Source organism: Strigops habroptila, chromosome 11 (genome assembly GCF_004027225.2).
Source record: "Strigops habroptila isolate Jane chromosome 11, bStrHab1.2.pri, whole genome shotgun sequence".
NCBI classification, from domain to species: domain Eukaryota; kingdom Metazoa; phylum Chordata; class Aves; order Psittaciformes; family Psittacidae; genus Strigops; species Strigops habroptila.
In genome coordinates, this window is record NC_046360.1 from 27,664,365 (window position 1) to 27,690,726 (window position 26,362).

At 41.0% G+C, this 26,362-nt stretch overlaps 1 protein-coding gene across 12 annotated transcripts in view; it reads right to left on the reverse strand.

The window, feature by feature from the left end:
* ITPR1 (inositol 1,4,5-trisphosphate receptor type 1) overlaps nucleotides 1-26,362 on the reverse strand; it is a 178,909-nt gene that overhangs the window by 148,684 nt on the left and 3,863 nt on the right. For all 12 annotated transcript variants that reach the window (XM_030501150.1, XM_030501149.1, XM_030501139.1 and 9 more), the window contains exons 2-3: nucleotides 15,912-16,019; nucleotides 12,099-12,169 (exon numbers count right to left, since the gene is read on the reverse strand). In XM_030501150.1, coding sequence (XP_030357010.1) covers nucleotides 12,099-12,169; nucleotides 15,912-16,003 — 163 coding nt within the window. In that variant the 5' untranslated portion in view covers nucleotides 16,004-16,019. The remainder of the gene's footprint in view (nucleotides 1-12,098; nucleotides 12,170-15,911; nucleotides 16,020-26,362) is intronic.

Sequence of the window (26,362 nt, forward strand, 5' to 3'; positions counted from 1 at the left end):
CAGGCCACCACAGCCTGAACTGCCACCTCCGGGTGTTGTTCCAAGTTCACTGGTGCTGGGTAGAGACCATGCACTGCTCTGATGGGGAGGGAAAGGATTTTTGTAGATATAGCTAAGATTGTTTCCCTTTCAGGACGGCTGCTCCCTCACATCCAGCTCTCTCACTTCCTCATGCCTCCAAGTTCTGTGTTTATTTCTTCCTTGTATAATTTTTAACCGTGATGAATAAAAGGGCTGACATTCACTAAATACAAGGTCTAAGTGCTACCAGATTGCTTGTGCATAGCAAAGCTCTCTGTATCCTTAATAAAATCTGACTCAGAGATAATTTGTTCGAGTTTAAGCAGGAGAGGATCCTGTAGCAGCATTTTCTAGCAATGTCGCAGTTCCTCTGCTGTCAGTAGAGCTTGGAGGTAATTTCTTATTCTGAAAATCTGACAGAAAGCTAGGGAAAGACTCTTCAACCACAATGCAAGGAGTTATGTTTTCATTGAACTTCGGTATATTATATAATCAAAACATATCAATTGCCAACACTGAGCCCTCAGCACTGATTATTTTCACAAACTAGGTATGAAGGAAGTGTTAGTCCTAACACATAAGTAACTCTCTTACTTGACTGAATATTAAGCTGTTCATTGGAACAAAATTTTGGAGGAACATTGCACTTAGTGTCAATCAACCTCTAATGGCTATTCTAACATTTGAAACATTCACGTGAGACGCCAACTTGAACGCTTTGACTTTCACAGCAAGGTAACAGTACTTACTAAGAGCATCAGAGCTCAGGTTTCCCAGCATCTCTGCGAGGCTGCATCGAGACCCTCTGCAAAGGCAGAGGCACGAACAGCTCCGTTCCCAATTACCAGCTGGCAGAAAGCCTCCACCGGAGCTTCCACAGTATTATGCCAAACCCTGCATGCATTTTGTCCTTTGCTATGACCACAAAGTCAGAAGTTTAAAAGGTAAGCACAGTGCAAGAGAAACAGCCTCCTACATATGCCAAGACTTATTTTTTTAAGCAAGTGAGAAAATTGAGCATAGGTACAATGTTTACAAACATTGCTTCTATATAAGAAACACAAGGCTTCTTCATATTTTCACATCTTTATACGGGTTGCATTTGTTAGGGGCCACTAACTGCTAATCTGGGATTTCTGCAACTCCCTATCTCAGCCAGTCAGTTGTCAAGCAAGGAAACAAACTGGTATTTTCCAGTTTATGCCTAAAGAACCAGTAAGGCACTTTTTAAAAACTGATGTCAAAGTAGCAAATTCCTTTCTGCATCACAAAGGCGGCAATGCAGTTTTTAGCATCAAGAACTTTCACCAACAGCTCACTTGCTTCCTAGCATTTGGAACTTTCATGCAGGAAAGACTGGAGATTTTTCTATAGACAGGTCCCAAATTACAAGGATCTTGACAGGTTAGCACTGGCACGTTGATCTCCACCCAGCAATGTGAAGAACTCAGCTGGAGGTGCTATTAATGCATCAATAATTGAAGAAGAGAAATCACACTCAGGTGCTGACACATTCAGTACTGTATTTCATCTTGACTGATGAATACAAATTCTGCAGTGAGAAGGACAGGGTACTCAATCTCCAACAGCAATGGGATCGAAGACACGAGTGCCACACACAGCTCACTGAAGACAACTGGCAAGGTCTGGCTTTCAAAACAGCACATTTTTATGGCTGGTTATGCAGGCAGCCTCACCATTTTTCTTCCTGCTGCTCTCAAACAGAAATACTTACAGCATTACGGCCCTGAGCTTATAGCTGAGGAGACACCACCACTTTAGTCAGGACTCTTGCTCAGTGAAGAACAGGCTACCCAGAAAATGAGAAGTGAAATTCTTTAACTTCTGAGTTGTGGGTGGGTTCCGTTCTGACTAATGACTTTCATGTGGTACTTGGACACAGTACCTGTAAGACCTCTTTGGTATGGATACTTAGCATATTAATCTCTTGTCTTCTTAAGAAAAGAACCTAAATTGAAAATACTTTTGAACTATTAAGTCCTTTCAAAATATGAAGCCTTGTTTTTTAGGTCAACTAATTGAAGCTTTTAGTATATCTAGTACAGTATCACTATTGCAAGCAGCACAGAACTTAACTGTCTTAAAAGCAACAGAGAAGTGAGATCCTACTGAAGAGTTCAACACAGATGAGATCCTCAGGGGTGTCACACTTACCTGCTCCCTTTGAAAAAAGAAACACCTCGTGATCACACCAAGTCAAGGGGTAAGAGGAGACCAAACTTGGTCACGTAAAAATGTAAATGGGAAAAAAATTGAGAACATCATTCATACCTCTACCAAAGTAAAAGCTAGGTATGGTTTCCTAAAGTTTCCCAGAGAAGGTAGCTGGGTTTACAAGGCAGAAAAATGGAAATCCTGAAGCATAAACATGCTAATCTGAATCTGAACGGGAAGATGCAAGAATATGGATCACACCTTCCCATGACTGTGTGCTGTATCAGGAATCATAAGCTACATGTCACAGAAGGAAACCCAATAGAGCCAAGAGGAGCTGTGTGACAGCTCAGCTATGCAAGTGTCAGCACATTCAGGGTGAAAAATGTTTTTCTGAATCAAACTCCAGTGTGTTTGTCACCAAACGTCTGTGCTTCACGTCCAGGACAGCTCAAAGCTAAGTCTCAGGAAATTCATGAAGAGTATTACAGTTGTTTTTCACTAATTACAGGCACTTTTAACCTTAACTGCAAAGCACCACCAGAAGAGGTGACGATTCATTAGTAACTTGCTCTGGCTAACAGAAATAACAAAAGCTACGACCAAATTGGCAAGCATCATTCAGATGCTCCTTGTCTAAATCTTCTTCCCATGTATTTGATACCTCTCCAGCACCAAGCAGTAAGGGAACACTGCTCATCACTGCCTGATACAGCAGGCAAGTCTGGATGGAGAGCTGACAGGCTTTCGTCCTGGTACTGCCAACAAGACACCGCAAAGCTGTGTCTCACTAGCACGATCCTGCACATCAGACCTGCAGAGAAGGCAGTTCAGGTTCCTTAGTCACAAAGTGCCATTCGAGAGCTACAGTGAGAAAAACTCAGCATGTTGGTAATGCCAGAAAGCTACATGGACAATATGGTTCAGCCAGGCAGAAACATCAAATAAGCTGAATGAGAACTTAAATTTCAAACGGAAGTGAGTAACAGACAGCTCACCTACCCCAAATCTGCGTATCCCATATTTTTCTTATATTAATACCCAAATAACCACCTTGCACAGGAGAAAAACTGGTAATTCATCACAGTTCCCATATTGCAAGTAAACCATCTTTGACTCTATGTTACCACAGCTTGATAAAATCTCACCCAAGGCTAGGTCAGTGAGCCTCGGGCATAATAAATGCAGTCTCAAGTCAGGTGTTCTGGACTCATGGCAATATTTTACATGCCAGACATTACCAACCAGCCTCTTTCTGAATCTCAAGTTTCTCAACACTTTAGACAACCAGTGAAAAAGCTAATGATGTCTAGTATCTAATACCTGAGAGACAGCTTTTTTCCACAAACTTCATATCCATCTGCTTCAGTATTTGCATCCTTCTGTATGAGTAAGACTCCTTTTGCAAAGCACTCAGGATGTGCTAACGAAAAGCACAACGCTAGCTCTGAAGTTTATTTGAAGGTCCTCTGGAAGTAGTTGGTATTGATGAGACTCACCAGCTTACAGAACAGACTCAGAGCTTTTAAAAGGAATAGGGCAAAGGAGCTTACAACAGAACGCACAGCTGAGCTACCTTAAATATTAAGCAAGCCCCAAATTTTATTAACTTCACTATATTAAAAGATATGCACCAATGTCACCCCACCCCCACAATTCATCAAGGCATTTCACTCCCTTGGGCTCTTGTGACTAAGTATAATATTTCATTAAATATCCTGTTCATACTGGCTTATGTACTAGGGAACACACTAATTTTAGAAAACTGATTAGCTAGTTCTTTCTAACCGAATGTTATTATAGCTAAGGTCAGATTTTGCACTGAAACTATGGCAACAAAGCCACAGTATTCTTTTGTCTACAAGGTTGGGGCTAGGTTTATTAACAGTACTGTTCTACTTAATAGCTAAGCACTGCTTTTTGGCAATCCCTCCCTCGATCCTACCTGAAATACCCTGAACTTACCACAGGGGAAAAAGCTCAGACCTGTGAGAGCTGTTGCAAAAGAATGAAATTTCAAACCAGCGCTTTGCCTATTTCTTCATTTTTTAGGACACAGTCGCTACACCAGCACATTTCCTCTGTCGTACTGCACAGAACGTCTCATGAGTGCAGAAGTACTACTCACCCTTTTCAGATGGGCAAATGAAGTGCACAGATCAGAGAACTTCTCACTAGGAGTTCAATTAAATCCCCCCTCATTCTTTTGCAGTACCTTAACCAACAGATTGTGTTTTTCATACAGCGTTCCAACTATGCATATTAATGGCCACTTTCTATTTCAAAGGGGCTTTGCTCTGCCTTCATCTAGATGCAAAACATCTAAGATGAAAGCACTTTAAAACCAGAAGTTGGCAGACAGCTGCTTGACCACAGCACTCTCAGCACAAACTAGCATGCAAACGCAACCCAGCCAATCTCCACAGCCTGTGCTGTATTCCAACAGACCCAGCCCCTCTCCTTGTCCAGTATCAATAAGTTTTGTTACACTAAGTTAAACAGACCCTCTTGCAATCTGTGCCATACAGACCTTTTCCATTATGGTCTTGGTACCCCATCACCAGGACACAAGGAAAAAAGCCCATGATGAACCATCTCAATCAAACCAGTAATTATTTCACCAGTAATTTATTCACTGTTTCAGTAAAGCACACTAGCATCATGGAGTTGGGATGTCTTTAGATTGTCCTAATGCTCTGGCACACTTACCTATCAACTGGACTTCCAACTTGCCTTGCTTCATAGGCCAGTAAGAAGCCATGCTGCAATACAGGTGGCAAATTAAAACCAGATTACTGATTCACTCTCCATGACAAACAAAAAAAGCAAGCTTCCCTTTGATTCCTACACCAATCACTATTGGCTATCAAAGCAATGTAAGCTACTTTTGCACATTTAAGTAAATTACCGGACACAGCAGCTACACAAGTTAAGAGTATAACTTCCCTGGCAGTGTTCAAGGCCAGGTTGCACGGGGCTTTGAGCAACCTGGTCTAGTGGAAGGTGTCCCTGCCCGTGGCAGGGGATTGGAATTAGATGGTCTTTAAGGTCCCTTCCAACCCAAACCATGGTGTGATTCTATGGTAAGACCCATTTTGTAGCTGTGCTTGGAAAGCTCCAGTACCTCCTCTGCTTGCTAATACAGCAAACCATAGAACTAACCGTCACTGATGAGCGTGGCACTACCACAGAACCTGTGGTTAAAAACGTCTGGAGACGAGGTGTTCAAGACGTCACTCTGAAGTCACCAAGTGTAGCAGAGAAGGCAGCATACGTTGCCTACCACTTGAGCTGCAGAGAGGAAGGGGGCTTGGTGTGCTCATGTAAGCCATGCATTGGCTCTTGATAGGAGTCTCACAGGCTTTTCGAAGCTTTAGCAGATAAAAAGCACATTTGTCTGTATAAAACGCAACACTTGTGACTTTTCAAGTTTTTTTAAATACCTAAATGTCACAGTGACAATTGCTTATAACATCTGCTTGTATGTAGGATGCGGTGGGCTCAAGAGTCACATTTTAGAGACAGTGCTCAGGATTTCTTCATCGTATAAAGGGCATCAAATTCAAATGCACACTAGCAGTTGGCAGTTTTCTAGTACAGTTCTATAAATACTGAGAATCATACTAAAGGATCCTCATCAAGGCAGTGAAAATGTATTTTAGAATTTTTAACTACATCCTAATTCAAATGATTTTTCCTACTCAAAATGACCAATATCTCAATTTTAATAAGAAAAAAATAACAGGCACAACATTAGACTGTACTTTTACTATTTTTCTTTTCCATCACGCCAACCAAAAAGTTTCTTTTGATTTTACACTAAATCATCATACGGCCATGAAACAGAGAAGTTAGTTAAGTATTTACTACTGTTGCCCCACTTCCTACTTTTGGTATTCAGCATGTGCATTTTAATCTGTCTTGGACATCTCAAACCTGCAAAGAAGTCACTTTTCTATTGCAAGTGATGTCTTTCTCTTCAAGATCACCATTCTAAGCTTTGAACTTAGTCCTCGAGCACTCTCAAAAGTTCTACCTCCTACATGAAAAAGAAATCTTGCTATTTTATCTACTAATATATGGTTATTAAAGTGAAAAAAGCCATATTTAGACATTAGTTTAAATATTCCTTAAAGGAATTTAGGCACCTTAATAATTAATATACCCAAACATTTCAGCAGCATTAGAAACCCCATGTTCAAAGAGATAAAGGAGCCTAAACCTGGCCATGCAGCCCAGGTCTAACACCGCTTCTCCTCTCACCGTCATTTCAGGAATATGCCCTCAACCCTCTGCAAAACACCCACTCAAACTCATCTAATATATGCAGAAAGTCATACAATTCAGACTATTTCACATCAAAGTCTAAAAAGCAATCTAAGCTGATATAATTGCTTTCACCAGAGTAGATCTGGAAAAGTATGCATGGAGTGCATATGGAGAGTGATAGGATTTGAAGTTGAAGCTGAACACATGATACCTAAAGGTCTATACTGCAAAAAAATTCTTCTTGGCAAATACAGAGGATGGCACGAATCTACCCTATACCTACAAAGTGCACTTCCATATGCTGCTAATATTTTTTCAGAACTAACAGGCAGAGGGATCTGGCTATTTGGTTTAGTTTATTTTTTAATATTCTGAAGTGTTTGGGGAAACTATGTATGTGACCCTTCAACTGAGAAGTCCCTTAATCTCAGTTCTAACGCCAAACTATAAACAAGCTTGCATTGGCTAAATAAGGCTAAGTAATCCTGTATGTACGCAACATAACTCCACAGCCTCTATCAGTACTGCATAAATTATATGGCTTCCTTCACATTAAACAAAACAGCAGTGTATAGGCTTCAGGTCATCGATGGCAAAGCTATGAAGAACAAATCATAACTCAAAACATTCCTGTTCTAGAGAAGCATACTGATTTTCATCAGTGCTGAACACAGTGTGAATTAAAGAGAAATCCATGAAAAGCATTGAGGTGTGTAGATTTTTTTTTATATACATATATATTCATATATTAAACTTCCTTTGTAGTGCCCAGGTCATTTCTTCTGTTCAAGATGAACTCGTGGTTCAAAGGCTGAGACCCTAATACCATCAGAGAAACGTGACCGAAAGCTTTGTGAAGGCAATATTCATAAAGAGCATACAGTATGAATTAGGATCAAAAGAACAAACAGAATTTGAACTACTCATCTTCTGCTTCACCATGAGGGTATTTTAAGTCTAAGATACGGGTTCATTCCTTGAACATCTTGCCAAAAAAAGAGTGTTGCCCAGCAACTACTAAAACAATGTTCTGGAAGGAGGTAGCTGCCGGACACATTAACCCAGTAAGTGCCCTTTTCCCTGCATTTCATGCAGCTATTGCAAAGCTTCTGGATCCCTGGCAGACAGATCTGCATCCCAAATAAAGAGCTGCAAGGAATCTCCAGAGAAGGCTGTCAGACAGACTGTTCTGGTGTAGTAGCAGTGTCTTGCATTAAGCAAACACATTTGGCTTAGCGAAGCGCTACATTCCAATACAAAACGAACACAAATAAAACCTCTGCAAAAGCACATACAAACTAACTAATAGAGCACAGATGCAAGCTAAAGCATGAATTTATCCCTGGGCTCTACTTCCGCTTTGCCACTACTGCTAGGACTGACTTGACTTCACAGAATAACTCTGTCTCCGTGCATTTAAGTACGAATGATTTCTAATGAAACACTGGTGCTTTTAGCCCAGCTAGAGGGTCAGCGGTAGTTCATAGTTTCCACATAAACCCATGCATATTAAAAGGATGTTCATTTATAGTCACTATTCAGATGTGCAGTCATACTCAAAGATGGCAATTAGAGCAGCGATTCCAGCTTTATAAAGTACGCAAAACATCTTTTTCTGTTCAAAGCAGTGAAGATAACCAAGGAACTGTCACACACTTTCTTTTTTTGGAGACTCATACAACTAGGATTTTTTCCAGGAATCTCATCTGTACACAGTATATTTGGACCAGTGAAATATTCTTTCACAAGAATTTTCATATTAACATTTTTAAAAATAAATGAGAGAGAGAGAATGTACTCTTAAGTCTTAGTGTTTTGCAAGGCAGTTTTAGAGGACTTTGGAATTAGTTGGATCTGAAAACATAAAGGGCCAGAAAACCATTATATTAAAATAAAGCAACAGACCTAAACTACCATATTTAAAGTGGACTCAGAAAGCCAGAATCAAAATCCGCTGAAATCTCAGACCATAATTAACCATCCAACCTCAAACCACTGATTTCAGGTGCTGCCTACTGCTGATGGGGAAAAGGAAATAAAAAAAATAAAGTATCAGTCTTTATATCTTTAAGTGACCAAACCAGAATTTTAAGGACCTAAAGACAAAACAGCATTTAATGTGAGAAATAACAATGGTAAACACTCATAGTGACTTGAGGACTAATGCCTTCCTTCACAGTTCTTTCCAACTCTGGTACTTCAGTATTTTTCTATCTAACACACCCTCTGAATTTTATTTTTCTTTTAATGTCTCATTCATACTTTTACTCCAAATCTTACCTGAGTGCTATCCCATCTTACTCTCAGTTTCCTCTTGCATTTCACCCTGTTCAGGGCTCCACCACCACCACATTAATCTGTCAACCTACTTTTTCCACAACTTTCGTCAACAAAGCAAGGCCTCGTGTCCTCAGGATACCTCTGTACGTTCTCCTCCAAGCAGACTGAAAGGCTCTATCGCTCCCATCTCTGACTCCAGCCGTGCTGCTGCAAATCATTCTGTTCAGCCCAGTTCATCCAAACACACATCAAGCTTCCCTCACTCAATTTTCCTTAGGACAACTTGAAGACAACATTTTTTTAAAGGAGTGCCTTCCTAGCGCACAAAATCCATCCCCTTTTCAGCTACAAAATGTTTGCTTTTAGAAATGCATTCCTCAGCCAGGGACTGTTTTCACACCACAAGCAGGTTATCAGTGCTTGATGACAGCAGATGCTCACAGCTAAGAATTACTGTCGGTTGCCTTCCACGAGAGAGGCTCTCTCTGGGAAGAAGGACAGTGCATGCACAACACCACTTTGTGCACAGCAGCATTTCAGGGGTCTAAAGAATAGAGGAAAGAAAACCCACCACCCTTTAGACCAGGGCCTTGATGCTGCCACGAGATGCAAGTGATTAAGTGTAGCCTAGGCAACAAGACTTTTTAAAACCTCTAACACCCATGGCTAAGAAAAAAGCAGGATGGATTAATTCTGCCACTGGGTATATATGCTTTAGTTTCACACTGAATTTTCTTGGAGTCATATGTATGCATAGCTAAGCAGTGAATCTTGCTTCTAGATCTCTCTCACCACTTTGATTAAGCATGAAAATTATATTTACATCTGTTTTACATCTGCCCACAGAAGACAGGCCTGCCCAGAGAAGCTTAGAATTACATTTCTTAAAAATGCTACCCAAAGCGAGATCCTCAAGACCGGCCACAAAGTCACACATGCAGCGCTCCTCCCAGAAGATGACATCAGATTTGGCTGACCTGTGACTGGACACCTTAAAGCACAGCTTGTTCAAAACAGTATTTGCACATAGATATAAACCAGGTTATAGCACTGAGGTGTTTTTCCACAGTTTTCGTACTGTGTAAAGCCGTATTACAAGTCACCTACATTTGATGAATTTTGGTCCTGCTCTAATGAGACGTTTTAAGGTCACTTCTCAGGTGCCGGTGCTTTGCACCTATTCAAATTCAAACCTTCTCAGGCCTCAAACCGCAGGGATCCCATCAGCTGTGATAACTGGGATGGCCTATGTGAAAGCACTCAGCAAACATGGGCACGATGTACAAAGTCTGCTGGACACTAATGTGTTTTCCCATCACTTCCCACCCCAGGCTGCTACTGCACAAAAGGTACCTCGTGCCACTAATCTGCTGTATCCAGGACACTGCCCAAGGCAAAGATGACTAAATGCCAAGTATGACAAACCTAAATATTGGGACTATGAATCACATTCACCAGATGCCCATGGTTGCTTTATATCCCAGATGTAAATGTTATTGTTTGGATAAACGCACCTTAGGGAAGACTTGTGTTCCATTTGCAAGAGAGGTATTTTTGCAAGGTGTCATAAAAACACCGAGCAAGATTGCAGAGACACGGCTGCAGTTCCTAACCTTGCCAGAGACTTCCATGCCACACCACAGACAAATCTCTGGGTGCCTTTGCTTCATAATAAAAAAAGGGATATTTTCCATTTAAATCCCAGTTAGTGTTGAAGATGGTGTGATAAACTTCATTATTACTTCTTCTGAACATGTTTATCACAGAAAGCATTTTATCTTAGACTACTCTTATAAAACATGCATAAATAACAGAAATGCGTGCTAAAGTTTTATTACTTTTGTTGCCATTCACCATTAAGCATAAACTTCCCCATGAAAGCCTTAGTGAAGTAACTACAAGGGTTGGAACAGGTTCACACCATTCTTTCTCCATGTATAAATTATAAGTAATATGAGAACATTTACAATGTCTAACCACAATGTTTTATGTCAGACAAATGTCTCTGTACTTGCAGTTCCTAAACTGTGCTAGCAGGAATTGCCTTTTTCTCATTCTTTTCTCTCTTCTCTCCCCCCGCCTCCTTCTACACCCAGCAGTCACAGTTAAATCTGGCTTTATTCTTTCATATGATTTTAACGTCAAGTAATGCCTGGAGTCACAGCTCTAGTTCACACACCACCATTGTTCTTTTCCTGGAGAGCTTAACACTGAATGCTAAAACTTCCCCAGGTTGCCTCTTCAGTATTTGAATTATCAGCTATTTAGATTGCCAGTAAAAAAGAAGAAAAACCAACAAGAACTCACATATTTCCGTAATATTCTAAAAGCAGAGATTCATTATACAAGACATCTTCACGTCATGGCAAAACCCAAAAACCCCAAACAGCAGCAAGCAAAGATAGCAGTACAGAAGGGACTTTCAAGAGCTATCACCTGCAGTTCTGGCCAAACCTGAATAGAATTACGGCAATTCTGTACCCCTGATAAAGACAAAACATAACCAAGAAAACAAGAATCATCCAAAAAAATCCCAAGATAAATGGTTGCTGCTGCATCTGAAAACAGCAATAAATGGAAACTTTAGAACATTTGACTGATCTATCCTTTGGGTGAAAGATGCAACCAAGGGCTGGAGGAGGAGAAAAAGAGGAAAAAAACGGAATTCAAGAAGGTTTTTCCAAACAAAATCCCAGTTAGTGCTTCTCTTGCCGTTTGAGATTTTTCTTAAAACAGCCCTAGCCAAGCTGTGCAAAGAAGTAGGCATTAATTTCTTATCAGTAAGCATAAGTTTCCTGGCAGAACAAAAGCAAAGACAAAGGTAGTTAATATCAAATGAGGTCAAACAACAGTAGTTGTTGCAAGCATTTGCTTCTTTTCACTCTCCTCTAAGCTTGATACCAGATAACTAAATGGCATGTATGACAGTATGGAGAAAAAGAACTGAAACTGACAGGGACCCTGTAAGTTTGGACAGATCTGAAAGCAAACCTCAGTGGGCAACTCCATCTTCACCGCCTCACAAAGGATGCTTACGTGCACAGCTTTTGCTTTATCTATTGTCTTTATCTCAACCCATATGTTTCCTCACTTTTATCCTTCCAATTCTCTCCCCATCCCACTGGGGGGGAAATGAGTGAGCAGCTGCGTTGGGTTAAACTACAAAAGTCCCACAACTCACTTCACACACACATTCACACTTCTTTTTTTAATCTCATGAGTTGCCCTTCATGGAAGATGACACTAAAATATTCCACAGAAACAATGGAGGTCAAAACTAGTTACATGTGATCGCACAAAATGAAGGTCAACTTCAAACTTAGAAGGGTAACTAAGCTATCTAATAAACTTACCTCTAAATTTTTTGGGTGGGTTGTTAAGATCACCTGCTTCTGGCTGTACAACACACCGATCATCCACAAGGCTGCAAAGAAATCAGAAGGAAAATGAGATTCTAATTCCCTCGTAATGGTTTACATCCTTGTTAGCAAAACCAAAGTTATTCATTTGCGATCTTTTATCTGAGTGGCCACTTCAGCAGAAGACATTCCCCAAATGCCAACTTATGCCAAATCTTTCTAGGAAGCATGCAGCTCATTTTTACTGTTGCCCAAGAGCTATGCTCCTGGATAGGTGGGACAATAAATAAGTCATTGCTCCTGTATACTGCATCATCTTTATGTCCCCTCCTTGAGGTGCAGACAGAACAGCCCATATTCTAGTTATGTGACAAGACAGCCTTAGAACAATTATTGCCTCTTGGACAGATTTGAATAACGTTGCAAATGTCTTTATATGAAGGACAGAGAACAGGAAAACCGGACAACTGTGCAAACTGGACACTGACCCTCTGACCCCTCAGGTATTAAGAAAAGGCAGAAATACAATAAAAATTGACTCCCAAGGGAAAGGAAGGCATAAATCTACCCTCCTGCTCACCAGTCATAAATACAAGATAAGTCAAGGGATCAAACTAACCTCCTCCTGTTCTACCAAGAAGGAGGTGAAATGCACAAGTGAACCCAAGCGATTCAGCAGGGAACGCCAGGACAGAGCTTCCTGTGAGTACTCACTGGCAAAAAAACCCCACAGACTAAAGAAAATAGTCCAGATGCACCTGTCACCACTGCTCTGCACACTATGGATCAACACAGAATTGCACTTTTACCAGATGCTATTCCCAAATTGCAAACACAACCGTAATGAAATACTTTTAGTTTCTGATTTGATTCTAAATGACTCAATTTGGCCCCTCAAACCCAATCTGTCAAAGAGGCATTCTACACAAAAGTAGAAAGTAAAACTCCAAGGTCTTATAGGTTTGAGAGGTCCATTCTCATGCAGAATCAACTTGAGAAAGACAGAGACCTAGAATATGAGAGTTGTTCCTTGCAGAGGCCGGTTACATGCAGGGAGCATCTTGAGACAACAATTTTGGAAAATAAGTGCATAAAAATCAAGAGATCAGAGAGACTAAGTGGGCTCAACAGTTCTATGCATCTAGAATTTGCATATGCAAACATTCAGAGTAAATTGCTTTTTCCCCATGGATTTTCTCCCTATTCAGTATAATATACACATATATGTGCTCCAATAGGCATGGTAGTATTAATATTAGAGCTGACTGAAACATCTGCTTCTAGTGAACAAAGGGCCAAAAAAATATCAAGTCAAATGGGTTACTCTGATCATCCCACACAGAGATAATCTCAGTGCAATATATCCCTCTCATCCTGACATTAAGTTGAAAGTAAAGACGAACTTCCCAAACTACTAAGGAAAAAAATTTACAGGGTGAAAAACACAGAGGAGGATATATTGTGCACCAGGAATTGTAATGATGACAGCACTTGAGTTTGGGAAACAGCAAGAGTAAAGTCCTGATTAATCAACAGTCATGTCATAGGAATATTAAGTAGGAACACTCTTCAAAGATTTGGAACGACACTAGAATGTATAGTGGTATCTGTTTCTCAACCTTCATTAACCACATGAACAAGTCATTACACATTGTTATGACATAAGACTGTCAAAACTCCACATGGTATAGAGAGTACAATTACACCAAATCTTTCCTTTGCTTCTTTAATTTTCTCCAGGACAAAGACTAAATCAAATATGGGACAAAACTAATTCGATTATGAAGGCTTATTAAGATGATAATGCATTTCATGTTTTACATAGCAGTTGGGATTTCTGGCTTAAATTAGGCTCAGAAGATGTGTGGCCATTATATAATGCAGTTACCTTAAAACAGTACTAATCAAATCAAAGAGGATGCTTGTAACACTAAGGGATCTTTAGATCCACCATGAGAACATCTCATCAAGCCTAGAAAATACATGTGCTTAGAGCCTGTAATGTCTAAAAGGACGAGCCATGGTGAAAAATATCTGCTCAGCAATGCCATCAAAAGCCACAGCCACTGCGTAATGTTCGTCATGCATTGTATGGGATTAAACATAACATAACAACTTTCTACTTGTTCTGGAATTATTTACTGCCAAACTTGCTTCAATACTAGGAAGAAAAAAATAGCCAAATGTAAAGTATCACTTTAATTCATTGTGCCAGTTTTCAGCAGATAGTATTTGGCCAGTTACACAGCTGATCAAGTACTGCAGAGTGCACATCTCATATTTGACGAGTACCTGGGAAATTTGTCAAATACATTCGCCAAATACTATTCACCCAACCCTACTTACTACATCCCTTGCATTTATCATACCTTCTTTCCCTTCTGGCAGCATCCCATATTTTCTTCTCTTTCCTATAATAGATCATGGTGCATCTTCAGTGTCTGCTTCCTTCTCTGCCCCCTTATTTTCCAGAATCCTAATAGCTAGAGGACTAAACCTACAAGTTAGTTTGGAGTCACTCAGATGAGTTTCCAGCCCATCGGTTCCTGCTGAGAGACTTACCAGGATGCTGTCTTTGTACCCTGCTTGGGAGCTCCATTTATCAGATGCATCTGGACAGTAGGCATCAAAAAATTTGCTGTCACTGTACCCACCCTGAGGCCCTTACGGCTACTGGAAATGAGAAAGAGCATGTTGTGTGTGTGCCCACTCACCATATCATCAAGCCTCCTGGCTGTTTCTTTGCTACTCATTCGGTATTGAAGTACCACAGCAATGTGTCATGCATGCTATTTCCCTCCCTCTAATTTCTCACTGCTTTCAAACAAGGTGGCAGATGTGCTCTTTGAGCTTCTCATCCAGCCCCTTGCAAGGTGTTCCAAATCAGTACACAGCTCCTCTGCCAGCTTCTGATGCTCAGAGAGATTTCTCCTCAGCAGCAGTTGAGCAGAATAAAACATACCCTGCCACTCATCAGAGCTGTATTTCAATTCCATGGCTTTTCTCTGCAAACTCTTCCCACATGAAGGGCTACTTTTTGTTTAATGAAGTAGCATAGATTTCTTACTGCTCAAGAGGCACTCTCCTACAAGTGCCTACTCCGATGTCTTTGCAGAAGAAAGTGCAAAGGAGCTCTGTGGGGAAGCACATCGGGGGCAAGAGCTGGCAAGGCACAGCTCCTACTGCAGCTCTCGGGTGCTGGCCACTGGCAAAGCTGAGGAGTCAAAACACGTTCTCCTTTGACTAACAGGAGAACAACAATTTCATTTCTAAGAGAAACCTCAAACGCTAAGACAAAACTAGTCATCGTGGAAAGGTAGTGATATATAAACCGTTTGGCTCGGGGCTTCTTTTTTATGTATGTTTGGGGTTTTTTTTAATCATTTTATTTTTAACAACTTCCATTGCCTGTGCCACATCCTTTTTTCCAATCAGCAGATTGCACTGGGGCCTAGTGATTCCTGACTTGGGGGGCAGGGAGGGACAGGACGGGACACACGGATGGACACGGGACAGACAACAACATGAAACTTATTTGCTTCCCTCTACCCACACCTTAACTTGACAGCTTCTTCCTCCCCACCAAGGACATCAAAACCACACCATAGCCATCAATAGGCTCTCCATCCTCCCAACATCTAGCTTGCCATATTAGCTTTAGGTCATTTTTACATTTAAGGTCAAATCTGTATACAAAGCTACATTGCTTTACCCAGTATTTCATGGGAGTCAGGCTCAGTATAGCTAGCTGAGTTCTGCTAGTCCTTCTTACAGATGTTTTTAGTACAAGAGAACAGCTGTTCTTACCCCAAAGTGCTAATAAATCCATTTGTTGAGCCCTCTGCATAGAGAGAACAAATATCTCCAATATGAAGGAAGCTCGACATCTTGTCAGTCATCTCTGGCTTACTGCCCCTAGAAGAATAAAGCACAACATTACTATTTATCAGGCACAATTTCTCAGTATAAGCTACTGCAGGTTACAACAACAGGACCCCTCACTTTTGTTTATTCATTTGCTTGAAACAAAGTTCTTGCAGTGACACTTCAGGGATCAAAGAAAACACAGCGTGTCAAAATGCTTGCTTAGGAAAATAAACGAGGGGGAAAAAAGCAGCTGCTCGCATCCCATTTGTGGGACTGTTTATGGGTACTTGCCCCAACAGAGGCTCACGTCCATTTTGGCCCAGGCATACCGACCCATTTCATCCCACCTGTGAGAGGGAAAGGGGGAGGAAGAATGGGGCGCCTCCATTGAAGACATATTATTAGTGCCATCTAAATCACAACACGCTTCTCTGCCAGATTCTTTGTCAGAATCAAAGGTAGGTTTGAGCATATTTTAAAGGTTCTCTGGTGTGCTGGAGCAGTGCTCATGGGAATTGGAAAGTAAAATATTGACACGATTAGTATCAGGTTTTGGTCATGTCAAAATTTTGACTTGACCAACACGGAGGCAGCCACTTGCTTACATCTGTGGTCCCAAAGACAGCATCAGACGAAGACCCACTGAATATGCCTAATGACAGAATCTTTATGTTGTTTCATGCAAAATAATATTCTTTCAGAGTCAAATACTTCGGACTATGTATATATCAGGCACCAAAATCCCTGTGAAATCAGGAATACTTCAATACTTTTTTTTAAATAGATTGCCTAAATGTAACACTGAGGAGACAGCGACTTAGTCTTGTCAACTTCCGCAGTATTAAGAACTATCCTTATCTTCTTTAAAGCCCCAAATCCTGGCTTGAACAATACAGGACCGACTTGTCATTTAAATAGAGAAAAAGAAGTTTCTATCCGTCACAGCAACAAAGGAAGAGACAAACAACATAAGCCCGGATAAAAAAAGAGCACTGATGAATAGATTTTTCAAAGACGTCTTTTCCAAGACCATGTACTGGTTTCTTGGGCATCCTCCTAAGCCATGCTCTTTGATCACCAAGTTCAAAACACTGAAAGAGCTTTCTATGCTTCAGGTTTCGAACAGCTCTTCCAAGCTGCTCCTTCTCACAGGCTGGTGGCTTGCTCTGCAGGGCAGCCCTGCCAGCGGGCACTGCCCAGGACCAGGCTCTCAGATTTAAGGGAAAATAATTGAGAATGCTTTCACCCCCTCCAACATCACGCCCCAATTAGTTTTAAATCATCTACCACCAGGAAAACTAAGCAGCAGCGAACTCTGCTTATTACAGAGCACAGCTCTGACATTGTACAGGGAATAAATATTCCCTTTCACTGACCATTATCTTGTTTAAGGTATGTGTAAGGATCAAGTCTATTAAGCAAGGCTGGAGCTCAACAAGGACAGATTCATGGAGACTTAAAAGCTGATGTTGATAATGCACTGCAGATATAAAAGTGCAAGGAAAAACCTGAAGCTACTCTTTTCTTCTGAAAAGCTGCAAACAGCTCCTCCTCCTCACTGCCTCACCCCCAAAGTAATGATGGTGGTGATAACAACAACTCCTCTTGTTATTAAGTCGAAGCACATTATAGACATTCTCATGCCTGAAAAATCCCTGTGTCATTTGTACAATTAAAAACAAATTCAGGAAAACCAAAAGACAACAAGCCAAGTGCATATGTAGGGTAAAGAAGTCTGAGCTCCTCTGAAATACAGCAGCAAACCATTTGGCTTTGAGTTGCTTGTGTAACGCCAAGTCCTTCAGTCCTTCCGTTCCCTTCCTCTCTCCATCAGTGGACAGAAAAACATCACAACCTATTTTAAGATATATGCCACAAAACATACAGAAATATGCTGAGTGACTGAATTAGCATCACTAGAAATACAGCTTTCCTCATTTCCTGACTCTGATGTTAACTACGAACTTCATACTAAAAAACTGCTAAGCCCTCAAAATTAAGCTCAGCCCTAAATAAATACAGCTCAAAGCAAAAGGAATCCAAGTCAATAATAAACACAGATACTTCCAAACCACCCCTTTTTACAATGGCACTTAAGGTATCCCCTTCGGGGTGTGAAGGGTATTACTTTACCAGACTACATGGTTTTCTTTTTGGAATAGGCACATGCTCACCACAGCTGTTCCCAAGAGAATGTGAAGGTCAAGGCTGACTTCCATTAGAAAAGAATCTTTTCATTGACCAAAACCAAGCCCAAGGATGGACACTCATATTTCTCCATTAATTTTCAGAATGTAGCCTCAATTTTCTTGGGTTTTTTGTTTCGGCTTTTTTTGTTTGTTTTGTTGGTTGTTTTGGTTTTTTACTGAAGAAGCTCCCAACATACCATCTCATATACCATGTTATTGTAACCCCAACATACCATGACAGTGTAACCCCTAAAATAAGCCCTTCTGCAATTTATTGACATTTCCATTAATAAAATGTTTTGCAACTTTACCTATAACCATTATATGGTTCTGGATAACAGGTAGTTTTAAGTCTGGAAGTAGCTTGGCTACACAGCACGATTGAATTTAATTGCCAGTCTGCTCACCAGATCCTCTTTATTTTTTCTGGGAGAGCTTGCAAAGCCGTCAGCTTCTGTGCACCTCAGGGTGCAAACCACCGAATCCCAGCCTCTCCTACTCCCAAGCAGCAGAGCCCTGCTCCTCGTGCTTCCTGCTGGTCATCAGCTTTGCTGGAGATAAGACTTACAAAATGTTGATCTGACTACAATAACCTTATTTTTAGGACTTTTTTTAAGCATGCGGTATTTAGCACTTAAATCCTCACCCACCCTTTTCTAATATTCTTTTTGAATACTGTTTTAATGCCACTCAGCATGATGTTACTTCTATCAGGAGCTACTCAGATGGAATGTGCCTCTACCACTGTGGTAAAACACGGCACAGATTCCAAGTAGGATAAGCCTCTTTGTAAAATACCTATTTATTGTAAGGCTTACCCACAGCCAAACTGGTATGATGAACACTCTACATCTATTATATTCTTTAATAACTGAATACCAAAAGTCAGTCCACTTCACATTTATCTTTAAACATGCTGTTTCTGAGGTTGGCCAATGCTCAGGAACATGCTGAACTGGCAGATGGAATGAGGGACTAAATGACCCAACAGGCCTTCTTCCATGTAAGATTTACAAGTGAAGAGAATAATTTCAAACTGATTTAGCTTACTTCAAAGCTGCTTTCATAGTCTCCTCACAAGGGACTCATGACACCTAAGAAAATTACTCCACTAGTTGATCACATACACATTAGATATTGAATATCAGCTACCACAAAGCAAGTATTTTTCCACCTTCGACAAGAATGACAACTTGAATACCTAAGACACAAGGTAGAACTGAAAGGTTTTCAAGAGCAAAGTTCCAAGATACCCAGTTTGAAAACTTTTTAAAACCACCTCTGTCAACATCAGCTGCCAATGCTAATCCCCTCAAAATCAGTCAGAAATTGAGGCACTAAAAATCTGTCAACCTTGGCACATTTATCTCAAGTTGATAGCAAAGGCAGACCACAGGGACTTAAGAGAACAAGTTCCCTCTTAGATGTGTCAGCCAAAGCATCTACACGTCCCCTTGGCCAGAGAGAGGGATGCTTCCCTGCATTGCATTGGCCAAAGACATGAGATGACCACCAGGACCCCCTGGAAGCACAGAGCAGAAGGATTCTCACACACTCTCAGAACCTGTTTCTTATAGCCAAAAACACAATTACGCTGCAATTGTGCTCAGTAGACAAATACAACCATTACTCCACAACGTATTTATTTTAGATATGCCAGTGCCAAGAGCAATTGATTAATGCTAAAGGAGGGGACAGCCCTGAGAGAACATTTGCAGTTATTGCTACCCACAATCCCAGTTTTAACAGCATTCTCACACCCCTGCGAGAGAGAGGAGTCCTACAAGAAACCCATTGTGTTCCACCCATAACACAGCTGTCTCTTGGCCATGGAGCATCATCGTCCTCTTCCACTTACACAGGGGAAGGGGAACAGGATTGCTCCTAGGTAAATTTACTTGCAAAATCAAAGATAAAAAGTACTCTGATAAGGAAACTATAGTGGTGTGGCAATACTAGCATGCAAATCCAGCAAAAGTCAGCCAGTTTTCTCCAAAATAAGTATTACAAGGCTTAACACAGGGGCAGCAATGTCAACAGCAGCAACACCAGTTTTTAAAACATTCTTATCGCACTATGCTGAAAAATCTAATTTTGACAGAAAGACAGACTTAACTTGTAAGAAATGAAATGTGAACTGAAAGTGGACTGTACATTGAGAAGTAGATTATACCTACCCACAGACATCAAAAAATACCTCAGAGATGAGCACATCTGACAGTATTTTTTAAGCCTTGACAACTCAATATTTTTCGATTATGTTGAATTGAATATACTTCTTGTGTACTACCTATATAAGTTAGTGCGTGTCTGTAAATATGTTTTCTGTACAGTTTATCTGCATAGGAAAATAAAATTAAGTTGCCATTTAAGAAATTTCCTCTCGCCACCCCCCAAAAAAGAGGATCCTGATGAATTTCACGTGCATTGCACAGAACTGCTTTACAAGTCATTTTGCTAGTGCGTAGCTTGGCTCTTTGGGACTGGATCTGAAAATGCATTAGCTAAACCCAGATAGCGAATTAAACCCAGGAAAGCTTTCTGTTCACCTCATTCACCTCAAGAGTTCTAGGACTTGCCTTTCCCCTACTAGTCTGTGCTGCTTGGGTGAACACAAATCTGTATCACAAGACCACGAGTTTGCTCTTCTGACTGAAAGTGCCATAATTATGGGCTTCATTTTTTACTATTTTCTTACTTACAGATTATCTTGTGCATATCCTCAAAACTAGCCCCATTTCATATAGCAAAACCCAACAAAAAGAACCAACTTTGAAATGCTAACTAAACACTTTGACAGGGTTTGAACAAAGCCCTTTGCCACCGGTATTATTGCTCCTCTCCAAACCAAAGGTGAAGTTCTGCAAACCCTCCCTCATAACCGTTTCCATTGGCTTTCAGGACTCAGTCATATTTTAGGCCACAAGTATATCCTATGCTTAGCCTGATGACCTTGAATAGGCCAGTACAAGTTTGACATAGTCAACCCCGACAGGCTTCAATCCATTTTCTCATGAAAACACATTTCATAATGGCAGTTAAAGCAGAATTTACAGTGAAAACGGGAATCAAACTGACTGTTAAATATAAAAAACCCCAATGAGACAGCTGCCTTCTGAAGATCTCAGAATAAGAAATGCATCTGCTTTGTAAACATTTCACTCTAATTTCTCCCATCACTCATCTAGATCTTGATGCTAAGTTAGAAAAAACAGGCTTCGGAGCACTGCTGAAAGTTTGCTTTCCTTGAAGAGCAGAGTCAAGGCCCCCTTTTGAAGTCCCTCCTTCTGGGGACTGTTTGTAACAAAGTTTCTGCAGTATGTTATTCCTCATCTCCAGCAATTTAATGCTGAAAGGCGTTCCAAAGAATCCGAAGGTATTTTGCCGATATCGTATCTCACGTGTCTGCTTTGTGTGGAATTTTAATTCTTTAACCTATGACTGCAAATCCTATTTGCAAAACAAACAAGACCAAATATGTCTTACTGCCGACGGTTTGATTTCCAGCAACAGGGATACAAATTACTTAATCTTTTCAAGATGCTTCTAATGATGTTTGTTTTGAGCAAAAAAGCTCCTTGCTGTGTTTTGCAGTGCCATGATGTACTCAGTTCTCTATTATCATATTTTCATCATGGTTCAGTGCTCACTTAAATACAGGCTGGCAATTTTTTTATGTACTGTTACAGAAATTGGAGCAGCACTTCATCAAAGTCTTTTCCACTATTTAGGTTGTTTAGGTAAGAACAGAATCTCAAACCATACTTAACTGCTTCAACTTTGTTCCTGCAGACAGGAAACTCCACAGTGAAAGTTTAATTTTGCTTCGTTTTTTAAACAGAAAAGAAGATCAGAGTTTAGAGAGAGAACAAAAAAGCAAACGTAAAAGACTGCTTAATGGCATCAGCTATTGCCATGTGTGTGAAGAATCATCCACAAATTAACAGATATTGGGAACATTACATTGAGACTTGACCAACTAAGAACCCACAAGATGAGGTACGTCAGTGTGTTTGAATCAAATGCGATTGGGTTCTTAATATTCGTAAACTAGGCCAAGCAAGCTAACTTCTTTTCTTTAATGCACCCAAATCCTGATCCCTAGATCTAAGTGAAAGTCCAGTATTAAATAATTTGGTAAATAAAAACTTTACAACAAGATTACTTGGCCGAAAATTTGCCCCTATAGGCTTGATCCAATGGTTCTCTTAACTAACAGTTCTCTAATGATTTCCACGGGTTTTGGATAACATCCACCCAGTATTCTTTATCTATTTTTACAGGTGCAGCTAACTTTTAGAAATCTGAAGCCAAAACCTGATGTTTCCCATTCTTATTTCAGTAAAAAAAAGGGAAGGTTTCCTCCCTGAAGCCTGTGAGAAAGGCTCATAAGAATCCCATTAAAACAGCCAAAGCAAGGAGGAAGTGCTCTATTTAAAAGATCATCTAGTGAGTAATCGCTCTTCTGTGGCTGCAGGGCGAAGCACTGTCATTTGCAAAGCTTCTGACTTAGCACATCTAAAAGGAGCTTTTTGCACATACCAGGGAAAGACAAATACAGCGGATTTTGGTAGCAGAGCACAGCTGGGGTAAGTGCTAAGCACAGAGCAGGACATCTCAGGGAAGCTCGTTCGCTCCTCAGCTGAGCATCAAGTCAACAGCCCAGCAAAACCCTGCAGTTTCTCCACCACCCATGCTGTTTGTAGCATCTGAAAAACAGCAACAGCACAGCACACCTATGGCCACATCGAACATCAGGATCCTCGCCCTCGCATGCTCGCAGTGGGAGGCAGCTCAGGAATCGTGTTGGGTCTTGAGAGAGTTCAGCGCTGCTGATTTTATGCACATGTAGTTACATTTTAGAGATTACACATTAAAAAAGAAAAGTATCAGCATGGTACATTTATCTACCACATGATCTTGTTTTCCATTTAACTGCAACCTTTCATGTCCAGGAGCCTGCTATCTGCTGACAAATTGTCATTTGATGAACCGTTAGATTAAAGAGGAGAAACGCTCTTTCTCAGAGAAAGTGTTTTTCCTCCTAACGCTTGTAACGCAGGAGATTTTTGTACAGTTTGCAAGCTGAACAGGCAAGATGGAGTGTGTGGAAGGGGGGAAGGAGGTTGCAGCACAGCGTTGTGACTTTGTCAAGGACATGCAGCGGGTCAGACTCAGCGCCTGGATTTGAATCCAGGTCTCCTGAATCCCCAGCCACCAGTCCACACTGCCCCTCTTGTCCCAGGAGGAAAATCAGTCTCACTGCACATCTCATCAAGCACACGTTTCCCCCTTTTCTTGAAGGAAGTTGGAAGAGGTGTGTAAATTCACACAGCAAGATGGCCAAGTCAATTATGTTCTATTCATGCTATTCGTCACTCCACAGATAATTTGGTTTTACCATATTGATGACAAAGTTTTTCAGAAGTTACTATTGCATACAGAAGAAGAAACAGATAAAATAACTCATTTTGTTAACTTAAACCTGAATAAATCCGCAATACAGGAAAGCAAACAAGCACAACATCCTCTTCTCCTCAGAACAAGCACCTGAATTATTTTTATTTGCCCAGTGCAACCAGACAAGCTGGTTACAGAAAGTAACATACTCATAACAAAGCACTAGGCAGAAGCTACACTTTGACAGCAGTATCTTATACAGCAGCCATGAGACTGATGTAAGAAACACGACTGATGGATCCTATTGACGGGCATCTGTAGAAAACTGAAGAAAGAAAATCTATTAGATATGCACTGTCACAGGGAAAAGATCTTTTTTTGTTTCAACCCAACTATGACCTGACAGTATCTTTTTAATCCCATTAAAAGTAAGAAGCACTTACTGAAGTTGAAACTTACTGAAGTTTGTGCTTACTGGCTCTAACCCTGATGGGAGAAGACAGCTGAGACATCAGCCTCTGGACGAGGCCCCTACAAGCACACAATGTTTACCAGCATATTTCTAATTAGCAGAGAGTTGGAACACACCAAAAGAACCAGGGCAACCAATGTCATGGGGAAAGAAAGCAAGCCTGGTTTGGAACACCAACTGGAGTTTAGCCAAAGAAGAAAAATGGCCAGGATAGAAGAGGGTACAGAACAGTCCCAATTTCATTTTGCACAGCCATATATCTACTGAGGCTTCAGCACAGAATGGGCTGTCTCCTACAGCTCCACTCCTCACATTAAGCCTCCACGCTTCCTTCCTCACAAGCTACACATTCTTTAGCAAATGCAATATTCCCTAAATTTGCCAAAGCGTTTTCCTTGCCTGTCCTCCTCACTAGCCTTCATCTGCCTGTTGTGCTCATCTCCCTCTGACTGTACTTGGCCAACATTTTCACCCTTCCCATGTCCTATACCTCCCATTTCTCCCTTCTCCAGTACTGCACCTTGGCGGAGGTTCTCTCTCCTCCATGGTGGCACTGCCGTCGTCTTCCACGGTTGGGCTTTGACGGACGTCTCCTAGCAGCCTTGGATCCACGCTTGCAACAGAGTTAGCGCCTCTCTTCCACTAGTAAGTCTGTCCTATTGAAGGCTTGTAAGTCTTCTCTCTCCTTCCAGATGCAGCAACCCTTACAAGGGTAAGCTCACTGCTCTTCCCTCCTAGACACCTCAGCAGGCACCCAGGTCTGCAGACTAAAACTTAAGTGCCTGTGACACCCAGATGAAGAGGAGGAGCCACTACCAGCACATGATTAGCACGTGTGGAGAACCACTGGTGGCCAGGGGACCTACTTTGAGCCCTGCTGATCTAAAAACACCCAATAGGCTGGGCTGCTTTATAGATGAATGCTCCAGTTCCCAGTTGACTTGTATGTGTTGGCCCCCCTACACTAACTTTCTAGAATGCAAGCACAAGTCATTCTTCTGAAGCAAAAGTTCAAAATACTGTACCACCTTACCTCATAAAGAGCATTTGCAACTGAATCGACTTAACTCTTACAGAGGAGTAGTCAAGGATTGCAGTTATTTTAATCATAAGTTTTCAATTAACCCTACAGATCAAGCATCATCAGCCACCTCAGGTATGTGTCTGACTTTATGTCCACGTGTCTCTTCTCAGAGCAGGATGCAGACAGGACATACCTGGACCACAATCAAAACTTTTCTTCAGAACTTCTTGGCAGAGTTCTGAATTTCTGAAGAAGTGCATAGGATGGGCCAAAGCACAAAAGACATGGTTTAAAAAGTTTCATACTAAATCCATAAACAACTGCTATAAATTAAAAAGTAAAAGCTACAGGCTTTTGGCAGTAGCCATTTTTTGGCCTACTGCAGCCAGAAATTTCTTACGTGTACATGCACAGAGATTACAGTCTCCTGACTGCAGACATCATGCACACGGCAGGGATGAGGACAGAATGAACTGTTTGTGTACATCATGACATTTGGATCCAGTATCCAAGCCTCTTTCCTTGTAGCTTAATAACAGATTACTCCAAAAGCGGAAACGTTATCTAACATCCTAACCCAGAAATTTGCTTCATCTGGCACTCAGTTTTCTCTGAGCTATTCAGCATCCTTCGATAGCCTGTTCAGCCAAACCATCAGTGAGATAGGAACATTCAGCTTCCTGCAGCACTCCTCACACTGACGTTCTGGCATGCGAGGATGCAGCTACATTGCCACAAAGCCATAAATCAGCACAGTAACGCATGCTTCCATGCACATTTCTAACACATTTTTATCCCTAAAGGGTTAACTGCTCAGATCTGAAGTGACATTTTATTTTCCGTATAATACTGTTAGGAAGGAAAAGTGAGTTCTGATCTAAGTTTTGACAGGCTTAACCAAAACCACAACTATGAAATTGAAACTCCTGAAGTTCAGAATCCAGGGCTGAATTTTGCAGCTTTCCTCATTTGAATTACAGTTCCTGTAGTTTTCATTTTATCTTAATCTTTTTTTTCCTTGAAGGAATTTGGTGCCATAAAACACAACTGCTCTGTAGACCTGGAAATGTACTTTCTCAACAGGTACTGAACAAGCAAGAATTACACATGCTTCTTGCAGTTGTCTCTGTCAATATAATGAGCACCCTGGAAAGAGGGTTCTGCCTCCATACCCAGGCACTGTCCATCTGTGCCAACACAGCGAACCAGGCAATAATTGCTGTAATGCTTTTGTAGTGTCCGTTGGGAATGGAAATCAGAAAGAAATAATTGAGCCAGATCAAAGCTCACACTGTTTGGCATCCTG